General features: G+C 44.6%; 1 protein-coding gene across 3 annotated transcripts in view; it reads right to left on the bottom strand.

Moving 5' to 3' along the window:
• Window positions 1–14,369, bottom strand: part of LOC109895421 (AT-rich interactive domain-containing protein 3B) — a 75,253-nt gene that overhangs the window by 49,409 nt on the left and 11,475 nt on the right. For all 3 annotated transcript variants that reach the window (XM_031830857.1, XM_031830859.1, XM_031830858.1), the window contains one exon: window positions 13,593–14,219. In XM_031830857.1, coding sequence (XP_031686717.1) covers window positions 13,593–14,219 — 627 coding nt within the window. The remainder of the gene's footprint in view (window positions 1–13,592; window positions 14,220–14,369) is intronic.

The following is a 14,369-nucleotide window of genomic DNA, read 5'->3' as shown; positions in this document are numbered from 1 at the left end:
GGCATAGAATATTAATACAGGTAGGTCTCAATCTCTCAAGCACAAACCCACATGCTAGTGAGGACACAAGCTCATTTTTATACTTCAAGTTTTGCCAACTTGTAATCTATTTGCTAGCTAACAAGGTAGAACAGTGTAATTGTTATGGACATAATCTTCAGTCCATCTCTAACTGTTTGAACAGCATGCTAGCCTGTCCACTTTGTTCAGATGATGACAATCAAGTGGCCTACCTTAAGTTGCCAATTCCTTGTATAATAGATTTTTATGCTCATTTCACATTTATAAAACACAGATTAGACAGCTAGTATACCAGTCTTTGGCTAAAATGCTGCTAGTGGTACGTGGTACCCCAATGCAGCTCAAAACAGAAACAGAGCATTTATTTTCCAGAATCAATGTTCATTGACTCTCCCGTTTTGGTAGTCTGCTCTTCACACAATTTCAGGAGTTGAGACATAAGGGTATCATAAAAAAAAAAACTTGATTCTTGCAATACAGGCATCTATCTGTATTGACCCTTTTTACATCAACTCTTGACTTATCGGGGCGGCAGGTAGCCTAGTGGTTAGAGAGAGTTGGGACAGTAACCAAAAGGTTGCTGGATTGAATCCCAGAGCTGACAAGGTAAAGATCTGTCATTCTGCCCCTGAACAAGGCAGTTAGCCCACTGTTCCCCGGTAAGCCGTCATTGTAAATTTGTTCTTAACTGACATGCCTTGTTAAATAAATCACATACGCTGCTGGAACCGTTTATTGCCTAGTCACTAAATTCCTAAATACAGTGCCTTCGGAAACTATTCAGACCCCTTTGAGTTTTTCCACATTTTTGTTAATTTTATTCTAAAATGTATTAAATAAAACTATTTCCTCAGCAATCTACACCCCATAATGACAAAGTGAAAACAGGGTTCTGGACATTTGCAAATGTATTAAAAACAAAAAAAGAAATGTGTTACTTACATAAGTATTCAGACCCTTTGCTATGAGCCTCAAAATTGAGCTCAGGAGCATCCTATTTCCATTGATCATCCTTGAGATGTTTCTACAACTTGATTGGTAAATTCAACTGATGGTAACTCTGACAGAGCTCTAGAGTTCCTCTGTGGAGATCAGAGAACCTTCCAGAAGGACAATCATCTCTGCAGAACACCACCAATTAGGCCTTTACGGTAGAGTGGCCAGACAGAAGCCACTCCTTAGTAAAAAGGCATGACAGCCCACTATGAGTTTGACAAACGGCACCTAAAGACTCAGACCATGAGAAACAAGATTCTCTGGTCTGATGAAACCAAGATTGAACTCTTTGATATGAATGCCAATCGTCACGTCTGGAGGAAACCTGCCACCATCCCTACGGTGAAGCATGGTGGTGGCAGCATCTTGCTGTGGGGATATTTTTCAGGGACTGGGAGGCTTGTCAGGATCGAGGCAAAGATGAATAGAGCAAAGTACAGAGAGATCCTTGATGAAAACCTGCTCCAGAGTGCTCAGTACCTCAGACTGTGGCGAAGGTTCACCTTCCAACAGGACAACAACCCTAAGCACACAGCCAAGACAACGCAGGAGTGGCTTCGGGACAAGTCTCTGAATGTCCTTGAGTGGCCCAGCCAGAGCCCGGACTTGAACCCGATTGAACATCTCTGGAGAGACCTGAAAATAGCTGTGCAGCAATGCTCCCCATCCAACCTGACAGAGCTTGAGGATCTGCAGAGAAGATTGCGAGAAACTCCCCAAATACAGGTGTGCCAAGCTTGTAGCATTATACCCAAGAAGACTTGAGGCTGTAATCCAGGGGTGGGCAACTCCAGTCCTCGAGTGCCTGATTGGTGTAACTTTTTCTCCATCCTTAGCAAATACAGCTGATTATTCAAATTGCATTCTAAACTGAAGATCATGATTTGGTGATTATTGGAGTCAGGTGTGTTAGCTGGAGCAAAACTGTGACACCAATCAGGCTCTTGCTCCAGCTAACACACCTGACTCCAATAATCACCAAATCATGATCTTCAGTTTAGAATGCAATTTGAATAATCAGCTGTATTTGCTAAGGATGGAGAAAAAGTTACACCAATCAGGCACTCGAGGACTGGAGTTGCCCACCCCTGCTGTAATCGCTGCCAAAGGTTCTTCTACAAAGCACTAATGTGTTAATGTATTTTAAAAAGTTAGCTTTGTCATTATGCAGTATTGTTTGTAGATTGAGGGGGGGGGGGGAACTACGTAATCAATTTTAGAATAAGAAACTACAAAATGTGGAAAAAGCCAAGGGGTCTGAATACTTTCCAAAGGCACTGTATACATCTACCAACCTCAATTACCTAGTACCCCTGCAAATCGACTCTGCACTGGTATCCCGTGTTCCACTGTGTATTTATTCCTTGTTATTATTTTTCTCTATTTAAAAAAAATATTTCTCTAGATTCTTGGGAAGGGCTTGTAAGTAAGCATTGGAGTGTGTTGGAGTGTCCGTGTGAATGAGTGTGTAGAGTGTGTGTAGAGTGTCAAAGCAGAAAGCCGGTGACGCCACTTTGTTAGCTATTTAGCAGTCTTAAGGCTTAAGGATATAGATGCTGTTCAGGAGCCGTTGGTGTCAGACTTGTTGCTTCGGTACCGCTTGCCGTGAAGAAGCAAAGAACAGTCTATGGCTTTGTTGGCAGGAATCATTTTCCGGGCCTTCCTTTCACATACTCTACTGGGTGGTTCAAAAATAGAGTTCCTGCTAAATAAGGAAAGAACTATTTATTTAGCAGTTAAATCATAAGAGTAAACAACCCACTGACATTTACTATATTGATGCTATAAAAGCATACAGAATGATAAACTGACACTTTCAACATTTGAGTAATGCAGTTAAACAAGTTTGACAAAAATGTTCCTGAAATGTTGCACTTTCTTCATATTAAACAAATAAAAAGCAAATTGTCCAAACCTAATCTTTCTATCATAATTCATTATGGTTTTTACCCTTGTAGGATGGCCAAAATTAGGGTGACAAAATCAATGTAGGCCAGAGAAAAATTGTGTAAACTAGGCTAGATGCTGTGCAATAATTAAGGCTAACTGTCAGGCCCACCGTTGTTGAACTCGTCATTTTTCTTTTAGAATCCAGAGGACATAAAAAAAATGGAGGTAAGATTGAGATACATTTTGGTATCCACTGTTCATGTGAAATTCCTGTTATTTTTCAAAACAAGCGCATCTCTAAAATCCATTTACATTCTCAAAGCCTTTTCTATTGAATTCCATTCGTGTCATGTAAATTCTCCTCCTTTCCAGACCAGTGTGGTCACAGTTCTCCCTGCGCTGTGAGTCACGTCAACCATTCTAGGTTAATTGTTGGTGGAGGATTAAAACACATTTATTTGAGTCAGGCAGGTCTGACTGGATGTCTTTTGTTTGACCAGATGGTGGACCAATCTAGGCTAATTCAGGTGAGGAAAGAAAACAGCCTCCACAGACCTCACATTTAGATCCATGCAAATGTCTGATTTCTGAAATCTGCATGGATCCAAAACTTGCAAAGGCTCTTTTTTTTCAGTTGATCTTCTTATCTTCCTACTCATTCCATACCTTATCAGGTATACCACAGTATCCTCCATTTTATACTGAACATAATCTTTACCATTCAATGCAGTCCCAACTCTTTCTCTTCAAAGGCTTGAGGTTAATAATTAACATTTTTGGACCAACCTTTTAAATCATTTACCAACACGGCTTTTGAAATGATCGACTCCAGTTGACATGGTTCATAGTTCTATTGAGAATGTGATTGTCTACTAACTAGATCAGCAAAAAATAATCACAGGTTGTATTTCCTAATCTATCAAACCCCCATTTCTATATCTCACATTTAATATAATCTGAATCTCTAGAGCCAGGAACTGTTCACCATACTGATATAGAAATCAGACAAAAGTAGTTTGCTTGATTTCAAAGTTGGGAGTAGGGTTGTTTGAGTTGAGAAACATGAGCTCAGAAAGACAAGCCTCAAGAAAGACCTTCGCAAGTCCAATCTATCCCATGTGCCTGATTTGCAAGTGAAATGTTTCTAAAATACAAGTTTCACTGCTTCACAACAGCACAGAGAACGCATTTAGTTCAGAAATAGGGTGAAACACGACTCGACACGGTGAAAATTCTCAGATTTCCGAATGTGTGAAAACATCAGCTGGCACAGCAAAGCAGACATTGGTTTTGCGGCGAAATATTACGTTTACCACTATAAACGAGTGGCGAATTCTCTCCCTCTGCCTCCTCTGCAAGAGACCGGTGCTGACAAGTGGGGGCGATTACACGGAGGCCTGTATTGTGAAGACTTGGCAGATTAACAACCTGGCCACACACTTGCGCTGTAATATACTGTACGCTACACAGGAGGTTGGCAGGCAGGTCGTCTGCACATGCCGTTAGAGCAGGGGGTGGACTGCGGTGAGGTGGGAGGAGAGAAAGGCAGCAGTGAAAGGAAAGCCTCCCTCCTACACACCTCCTGCTCCTCTGCCTGGCTGGGTGCCAGGCTCCAGTCAGCTGCGCTGCTGCTGCAGTGTTGTTTACCCAGGGCCTCTGACACAGCGGGTCATTTAGCAACTCAGAGCCCGCCTGCCACTGGCCTGGACCTGAGCCAAACCACCGCCAGGGTTCGGAGACGGCCACTAACAATAGCGAAACGCCTTTCACTCCTCACCTCCACACTGTGCTTTCAATAGGGAGCGCAGCCCGGTTTCGACACGCCAGGATTAAACTCAGACCCGACCCACCCTTCCCTCCGGTCTGTTCTAAAGACAGACGGATACTAAATAGTCAGTGGTGTTAGTGAGAATTCACTCACTTCTAGACGGAGATAGAAATGTTAAGTTTAATGACGAGGCTCTGCTGTGACATCGGAGCTCAGCTTGGCTCTGTTCCCTGGCTGCAGCCATGGTGGAGGCCTTTGTTTCACTCGGCCATTTCCTCTCATCTGTCTGTGCATAGGGGGCTTCATTAAAGAGCAGTTGTTGAGATATGTCATAGTGGGAAGGATATGGTCATTGAGGATGAAGAGTGAGGGAGAAAAAAAGGGGGCGCAATAGAGAAGAGGGGGGATAGGGAGATAGGGAGCGGGGCTTGTGGTTGCTGGTGACTGATCAGATTACACCAGCCATCAGTAGGGGGGGGGGAAATAGCCCTAAGGTTTAGCGATAGCGAGGGCTAGAGAGTTAGCCTTTGGGGGACGTCGCGATGGGGTGAGTCTGTTTATTCCTCTTCATGCGATGACATCGGTAGACCGGTCGTGGGCCCGGGTATTGTAGCTCAGGAGTAGCACAGGTGCTACGGCCGGGCTAGCTTCAAGCTAAGTGGGTGGAAACGCTAGCCAGGAGTAATCCGAGGTTGCGGTTTAGCTAGATAGCTAGTTGCTGAAAAATCCAGCTGAAAGATGTTCCGTTTGCGGTGGGAATCCGGGGATGAAAAATAAATAGGTCCGTTGTGCTCTGGTTAAAGTCGCGTTGTACGAACAGGCGAGAGCTTTCCGAACTACAGGTTAGCTGATGACCGGTTAGCTGGAGACCGCTAGCATACCCGCTGGTTAGCTGGCTAGCTTCAGTTGAGGGGTCCCGAAGTAAATATAAATACTTTAGGAAAAATAGCTACATTGGGTGAGTCGGGTTGCAGGAGAGTATTTGGAAGCTTAGGGTTTAGCAAAATGTTTTCAAAGAGATATGTGGAGAAAATATGTAAAAAACGAAAAATAAACGATATATACAGGGACACGACAGGACAGGACGACCTACTGCTACGCCATCTTGGAGAAACAGTACATGAACTGGACAAATCACACAAATGTAGCTGATATTGGGACTGGGTGTGTGAAATAGCCCTAAGGGCATGTGCCATTTGCATTTAATATGTGAGAACTTTTGCCTTGGTAAACATTGTGCTCAGCATTGCAACCGATACGAAATAGAGATCAGATTTAAGCAAGCCATACTCTTATTGTCATTATCAAGAACGTACATTTGAAACATCACTGAGGTTAGGGCGGCAGGTAGTCTAGTGGTTTGAGCGATAGGCCACTAACCGAAAGGTTGCTAGTTTGAATCCCTGACGGGAGGGGGGGGCTGTGACCCAACTCTGAGGGTGACTCAGTTGGGATATGCGAAAAACACATTTCCAATTCACACATGAATATTAATACACACTTGTACATAGGGCTGGGCAATATATCGAATTAAGAATCTAGGTAATTTATTTATTATGTGTGTTTATGGCCACTTGTTCTCACGTTGTCTTCCCATTTACACACATGCATACCAAGCTCCTCCCCCTGCCACTAACAACAAAGATGAGAGATCACTTCTTCCTCTCTGACAAGCAGTTTCAACTCGCTATTTGCATTTGAGGTTTGGTCCAACAGAATCACTCATACGGACACCGAAACACATTGAGACAATATTTTACCGTAATAAAAGGGGAGGTTGACCTTTTCTAAATTATACCCTTGTTCATGTCGCAACTCCTCACATTGTGGTTGTATCAATGAACATTGACTCTGGAAATGTAATGCTCAGTTTGTCACATGTGGCATTGCGCTACCACGTACCACTAGGAGCATTTTAGCCAAAGACTTATACTAGCTGTCTAGTTGCTGTTTTACACATGTGCAACATGGCAACTTGTTCTCATTCTGAGAAAAAAAAAGGTAGGCTGCTTGACTTCAACATCTGAACAAAATTTACAGGCTGTTCAAACCGAGACAGACAGAAGGGTGTGTTCATATCTTAAATGAACAATAATTAAAATATTAGTGGGTCTTGTGGTTGTGGAAAGCCTAGGTATAATTTCACAAGCGGTGAATTCAATAGCTTATTACTGACTGTTTGAAATGCAGCGTATTTTACCTTTAAATTGTACAATAAAGTTTCTTTAGAGAATTGGTTTTATTAATCGAGATGTATTGTATTAATCAAGATATATAATTAAATCACCCATAAGTTACATTTTTTAAAATTGGGATACACTACATGTATGTGGACCCTTCCAACTAGTGGATTCGGTTATTTCAGCAACACACATTGGTGACAGGTGTATAAAATCGGGCACACAGCCATGCAATCTCCATAAATAGACATTGGCAGTAGAATGGCCCGTACCGAAGAGCTCAGTGACTTCAACATGGCACCGTTATAGGATGCCATCTTTCCAGTTGGTCAAATTTCTGCCCTGCTTGACCCGCCCTGGTCAACTGTAATGCTGTCAAATGCTGTTATTGTGAGGTTGAAACGTCTAGGAGCAACAAGAGCTCAGCCGTGATGTGGTAGGCCACAAAAGCTCACAGAACGGGACCACTGAGGGCTGAAGTACGTATCACTTAAAAATCATCTGTCCTCGGTTGCAGCACTCCCTACAGAGCTCCAAACTGCCTCTGGAAGTAACGTCAACACAAGAACTGTTTGTTGGGAGCTTCATGAAATGGGTGTCTGTGTCCGAGCAGCCCCACACAAGCCTTAAATCACCATGTGCAATGCAAAGCATCGGCTGAAGTGGTGTAAAACTCGTCGCCTTCGGACTCTGGAGCAGTGGAAACGCGTTCTCTAGAGTGATGAATCTTACTTCCCAATCTGGCAGTCCGACGGACTAATCTGGGTTTGGCAGATACCAGAAGAATGCTACCTGCCCCAATGCATAGTGCCAACTGTAATGTTTGGTGGAGGAGGAGTAATGCTGGGGCTATTTTTTGAATGGTTCGGGCTAGTTTGGGGAAGGCCCTTTCCTGTTTCAGCATGACAATGCCCCCCCCCCCCCCATGCACAAAGCAAGGTTCACACAGAAATGGTTTGTGAGATCGGTGTGGAAGAACTTGACTGGCCTGTACAGAGCTCTGACCTCAACCCTATCAAACACCTTTGGGATGAATTGGAAAGCGGACTGCGAGCCAGACCTAATTGCCGAACATCAGTGTCCAACCTCACTAATGCTCATGACTGAATGGAAGTAAGTCCCCGCAGAAATGTTCAAAAACCTAGTGGAAAGCCTTCCCATATTAATGCCCATGATTTTGGAGTGAGACGTTCAACAAATCCTTTTGGCCATGTGTATGATTTTAAGGCCATATCGCCCCGCCCTACTTGTAGATGTATAAAATAGGACAAATACAGAAACACCCACCAAATTATTATTATTACATATGGTGGCAGAAAACACCATCTTTAATAATATTTGGCCTCTTTTTGGTTCATGTGGCCATAGTGCTGGAGCTGCAATCAAGAGCACGGATCTTGAAATTCAACAACTCCTTTCTTCCCTGTAGCCTCAGACAAAAATCACTATGCCAATCCATGGTCGGTAGACTCATCACTGCCAATAAAGCTGAGGTTGAGTGGGCCAAGCTCTGGTCAGGTCAGCTGGTGCACATCTTTAGCACAGCATTGTCAGTCTGTCTGTCTGTCTGAGAGAGAAGTGGAGAGGAGCCATAAGGGTTCCCCCAGACCAGACCAGCCTCCCCGAGAGGGCTCTCTCCCAGCAGCAGCAGGTGTGCCCTTTGAGACGGAGATAAATAAAATAAGTGTCTTTCCCTGCACCAGCCCTCCCGCTCCTTTTTCTTTTACAGCCCCTGTGACAATGACTAAAATAAATTAAAAGATCACCAATCACGGCCCTGACAGAACAGCACAGATACGCCCCCCCCCCAGCCTCTTGTAGGATCCACAATGAGAATGCTCACTGTTTGAACAGTTAACTCTTTAATTCCGTCTGGAATGTTTCCTTTGGGTGGGGCAGTGCAATGTTGAGACAGACCAATATCCCCCTGACCCCACCCCTCCACAACGTCTCCCCCTTCATCTCTCTACCTCTATTTCTAGGTTAGTGGAATATTCCACACTTGACTGTTAGGAGCAGGATACCGCAAGCAAACTCCCACAAAGGAGCCTTCCCATAGCCCCATGGTTCCATCATCTCACAAGATTACTCAGGCTCACGTCTCCCTTCTAAATCTCTGTAAATCTGACACCTAAACAGGTTCTGTATTGGTTTCTATACCAAGTCAAACTAGCACAGTTACATTTAGTACAGACTATTCTCTGATGGAAAGAATGCTATTAGAATGGTGGAGTCGGGTGCTTTTCGCGTGTTGCCTCCTACACCCAAACCACCCAGCCAGGGCCCTTTGTTAATGAGGCACAACGAAGGCCCACAAAGCACTGGGCCACAAACAGACAGAAAATCCCACTACAGACGCAAGGCACCATGTGAAGCAAACGTATAATCACAGCGCCAGTTTGTTTAAAGAGTTAGAAATGCTCCATCACTGAAACCCAGGTTATGAAAATAAAGACTGGATTAAAATACACAAGAAAAACATCAACATAGATAATTCATTCATGTGGACTGCCTGAAGCATGAAAATAGAAACGTATACAAGGACACTTAGTTCAAACACACTGTTAAAGCCACATCTTAAATCAGCCTAACACAAGAGCAACATAAACTACGGATATCCTAATTTATATAATCATAAACTTCTCAAACTGTATTATCATAAATCCTGGCTCCAGCCACAATCTCACCGGGTAGTTGTCCACCACAAACTAAAACTAAAGCTGGAATCATGGAGGCCCTGAGCAGTCTAATCTGTTTTAAGACAAGCTCTGAAATTAAAAGGCCAAATTAGGCAATGTTAACCTCTTAGCGCTCAGCCTATCAATCACATGAATCACATTAGGACACATCAAGAAAGCCCAGATCATAGGATGTGTGTTCTTGATCGGTTCTTATTCTGTTAGTTCCTGTATTCTGAATTGAAAAGAAACTCCAGCACATTGGCGATCTCGATGGTCCACAAAAAAGTAATTGATATGTAACCAACGATTCAGTCTCAATAGAACACCAGAAATGAAAAATGTAAAGTTAGTTATGGTATTGCCAGCTCCACAAGAGACATCCATCTGAGTGGACAAAAGACTGTACAAACATTCTACAACAGGACTAAGCTATACTTATTCAACCAGTCTTTAAACACAACCATTAGAAAACCTGTGTAGAACTAATGAGACACCGTTGTGTGTGTGCGTGTATTTTTAATGCTTTCAGCTGTACAACAAATAGGTGTTTCACAATGGTTCTATAAATAGATGTGAAGAATTATCTAGGCCGGGAAATTCTGTTGGTTAAAAAAGGCTGTGTGAGAAGAACTCTAGCCTGTGGCAGGTAGGAAAATAAACTAAAAGCAGACTGTGTTCACTTAACTAAACACGGCAAGAATCTGGCTTATAATAGCTACAGATCCCCAGTAGTAGCTGTCAATAGGAGAAAACAAACAGGATGTTGCTAAACAAAGGAGATGGGAGGGTTCAAACTGAACAAGTATACAACATCATTGAAAAACAGGTAGTAAGTGGCATTGGATAGTGAATACAAACAAGGCAACATTGTGAAGCCTTTAACAAGGTCATACTGATGCCGTACACCTGTACTGTATCACAGACTAGGCAAGGAGGGAGAGAGGCCCCATGATTCCAACCACAGCCTCGATCTCTGAGAACTGAAGCCATGTCACCGTGCAAAAAAACAAACATTTCCCACACATTTCCAGTGGTCTTCCCAGCACTCTGCTGGGCAGATGCATCAGGCTCCATTTGATCCACATTTCATTGTCAAAATGCATAGTGGAATACATCTGCTAAATATGTCCGCCATAAACGAGGCTTAACATTCACCCCCTCCTCCCTGCTCTAAAAGCAGCTCCCACAACCTCCATCGATCGCATCGCAGGCAGCTGCAGCTGTGCAGCCAGCTCCCCATTTCCTGACTGATGCGTTGCTGGGGCGACAGCTGAATTATGCAACAGCATGCATTCAACGAACAAGTTTTAATGCCTGGCCAGTAACTAGCAGCAGCCAGCAGTAGAAACCAGCAGTGCTTGGAGTTTAAAGATGCGATGAGAGAGGGGCTCTGAGAAACCATGTCACAGTGCAAAGAAACCATTTCTCACATCTCCAGTGGTCTTCCCAGCACTCCCTCCTAGACCCAACTTAGCGCTCCCTGACTCGGTCATCACTACAATGCAAATGAAGCCCCAGTCTAACTTTTGTTGATTAGGTCTCCCTTGACACCAGAAAAAAAAGGAACATCGAAGATGTAAACATGAAGAAACGGCAGATAAACCAGCGAAACCAAAACTACCTCTAGTCTACCACAAGTATAATCATTAGAAAATGCTCAGCTCAACCCCTCCAGTATGGAGCTGCTAGGGAGGGAGTTAGCTATCACTGCCCGACACACCAGGGCACGGTCCACAGGCGTGATTATTACTCTATTAATCACTTGGAGATTATCATGAGGAGAGGGATACGAGAGGTCAATTAGTGGGCCTACAGCGGAGCCCAGACCGGGGGGAAAGAGAGTGATCTGCCCAGGCCCAATAACACCCCGGCCAACACTCCACGCAATGCTTTTGTCCATCCTCTCGTTTGACAATTATTTACTCTGCTGTTTAGGGCAAGGGCGAGGTCACGACACATGAGTCAATGACAGAAAACACAAACTCTCCACCCCCAATCTTTACACCATGCACCTTTGACACAGAGTGCTGTCGTAGAGCAGTGTTTCCCAACTCCCGTACCCCCAACGGCACACATTTTTGTTGTAGCCCTAGACAAACTCACCTAATTCAACTCATTGAGGGCTTGATGATTAATTGACAAGTTGAACCAGGTGTGCTTGTCCAGGGCTACAATAAAAATGTGTGCTGTTGGGGGTTCTGGAGACCTGGAGTTGGGAAACACTTAGAGGACATTCAGTTGAATGCATTAGGTTGTAAAACTAACTAGGTATCCCCCTTTCCCATTCTTGGCTAATTTAACAATTGCATAATATCAAATCAGTGGTAGGTTGTTCTATTTGTTTTTTATAACTTTAATATAAATTAATATAATAGGCTAGTTCAAACTATTGTGACACCCAGATTATGGTGTGCCATTGCTTTTGAAAATATTAATCAACACTCCCTCCAGAGAATGGTATTTGTGGCATTTGCTGGGGCTTCTCTCCAGCCTCTTGAAGACAATACCATCAAAAAAGTCCCCCTTCAGCAGTGCAACCTAAAACTGCCACAAGAGATGAGCAGTCGTTAAATACTGCAGAACTGACATAATGACAGGAAAGATAAAAGAGAGGAAACAAAAAAATGCGCAGACCAATTCTCATTTGACAATGCCTCTCCAAGCCCCCAGGCTCAATCCCCTCTCCTAATAAAAGAACCACGCCACAGATAGCCAGGCCAGGGCTCTGCGACACCTCTCCTTCTCTGATCACTGGTGGCTGTCTGACAACTGGCCTAAACAGAGACATGTCGACCACCTCTAACCTACTGCCGCCAATGATGCATTTTTTTGTTCACAGTCACATAACAATGTGGTCAAACTTCTTTTCATTCAGGTTGTTTCCACTGTGATCTAATAATGTGGTATCTAGAAGTCTACTACACCCTCTATCCTGTCTGTCTGTTCTTTGTGATAACTGTAGCCTACTCTAACCATAGCACTGCTGCTGCCTGCCTGCCTCTAATCCAGGGCTCAATCTGCTGTCATTTATTTACTTCCCCTTCCACCATCACTCCTGTGGAGCTAAATTTGGAAATAGACGGAGTGACAGTCCCAAAGCCATTTCCCCTTTAAATAGACAGTAATGACATCCTTGGAAAATGATAGTGCAGCACACGCAATGCAACGGTCAGTCACAGCAATAGATCTGTTCTGCCTCCTACATCTGTCAACTCCACTGCAACATGGCTTTTTATATCAACCACTGGTGGGCTGTTACACAACACATGCTACTTCCCTAGTGCTGACTCAACCATGAAGGATAGCTTGGATTCCACTCTGCATTCTGTCGCGCCGTGACAAAGCGGTGAGGAAATATTTACCTTCAATGGAAAAAGTACACTTGGCACAGTGCTGAAACCCTTCAGATGGGTAGCACCACTACTGTGCCTTAGGATACCTCTACCTTCTCACCCCGTGTGCTGCATGTCTGCCAGGAGAGCGCAAGAGAGAAATCACTGAGTGCGAGAGAGAGAGAGAGAGAGAGAGAGAGAGAGAGAGAGAGAGCGCAGTGAGTGAGAGCGACACACGTGCCTGGCCCTCTGCCAGTGCACACTTCTAGGATTTTTGGCCACAAAAGCCATAGAGCGGCTCAGCCCTCCCCAGTGATTGTAAGTGTCTCACAAAGATACTGGCTGAGAGGTCTGTGTCGAAGCTAAGATTAACCCACCCGCTCACAGCAGGAGAGGGCAGAAACAAATCAGACAAAACACACAACAGGAGACTGGAATGACGCTTACTTACCAAGGGGGACATTTGTATTTTCATTATACAGCTTTGTGTTGACTCACTGTGTTTGGGGAAGAGATAGTACAACTTTGGATACCAGGTTAGCTACCGAGGAGAAATATTCAAAGAAATGTGCCAATCTTTCTTCATGTGGACAAATCTATTCTTTAATGTCAAGGGCAGACATAAAATTACATTGGGATTGGATTTTGAGAATATATCTAAGAAAGGAGAACTGACATACATTTATGAGGAGAGTAGAATGGCGGTAAGCCAAGGTGGCCTTACCTGTTTGAACTGATCCTCAAAGCTATTCCAGTCAGCCTGCCCGTTGGGGGAGGTGGCAGAATGGGGCCCTGCAGGAGAGCGGCTCTCGTCAGGCTCCTGCTTCACCCTGACAGGTGGCAATGGCACCTGCTGGGGGCCCGAGGTAGAGTAACTGCCAAATGGATGCGAAGGGAGGCGGGAGGCACCCTGTTGTAGAGCCAGTGTCTGCTTGCGGAGGTACTCAAGACCACTAGCCCCTCCCTCTTCCTCGTCTCCATCCATCATCTCCTCATCATCCCCTGAATCCCTGCCTCTGTCCTCCTCATCCTCCCTCTCTGAGTCCACACTGCTCTGGTTGGATACCCGGGACAGTGGGCCTCCTCTGGGTATCCCTGCACCTCCAACCAGGGCCTTGCCCATGAAGCCAGCTCCAGAGGCCCGGGCCGCGGCCAGGATGGCCTGCTGCGCTGCTACCTGCTGGGCATACATGATATGGGCCTCGCGGAGCCGCCTCTCTTTGCACTCCATCTCCAGCCTGGCCTGCTGCTGGCGCTGCAGCTGCTCCATGACAGCCTCCAGCTTCATTCCTCCTGCAGTGCCTGCCTGAGGATAGACACCCCCCAGACCACTCTCCTGTGACATGCTGGGCTGGGAGAGGAAGTGAGGAAGACATCAATAGCCAACCATAAAACAACAACTCAAATTACCACTGGATGTCTGGCTTTACAGGTTCTAATAAAAACATGCATAACACAAAGTGGACTATTTAGACATAAAAAAAACAGGGAAGTCCCATAT

Source organism: Oncorhynchus kisutch, linkage group LG8 (genome assembly GCF_002021735.2).
Source record: "Oncorhynchus kisutch isolate 150728-3 linkage group LG8, Okis_V2, whole genome shotgun sequence".
Classification (NCBI taxonomy): Eukaryota; Metazoa; Chordata; class Actinopteri; order Salmoniformes; family Salmonidae; genus Oncorhynchus; species Oncorhynchus kisutch.
Note: the sequence above shows the minus strand (reverse complement) of the source record. Positions and strands in the feature narration are given on the sequence as shown.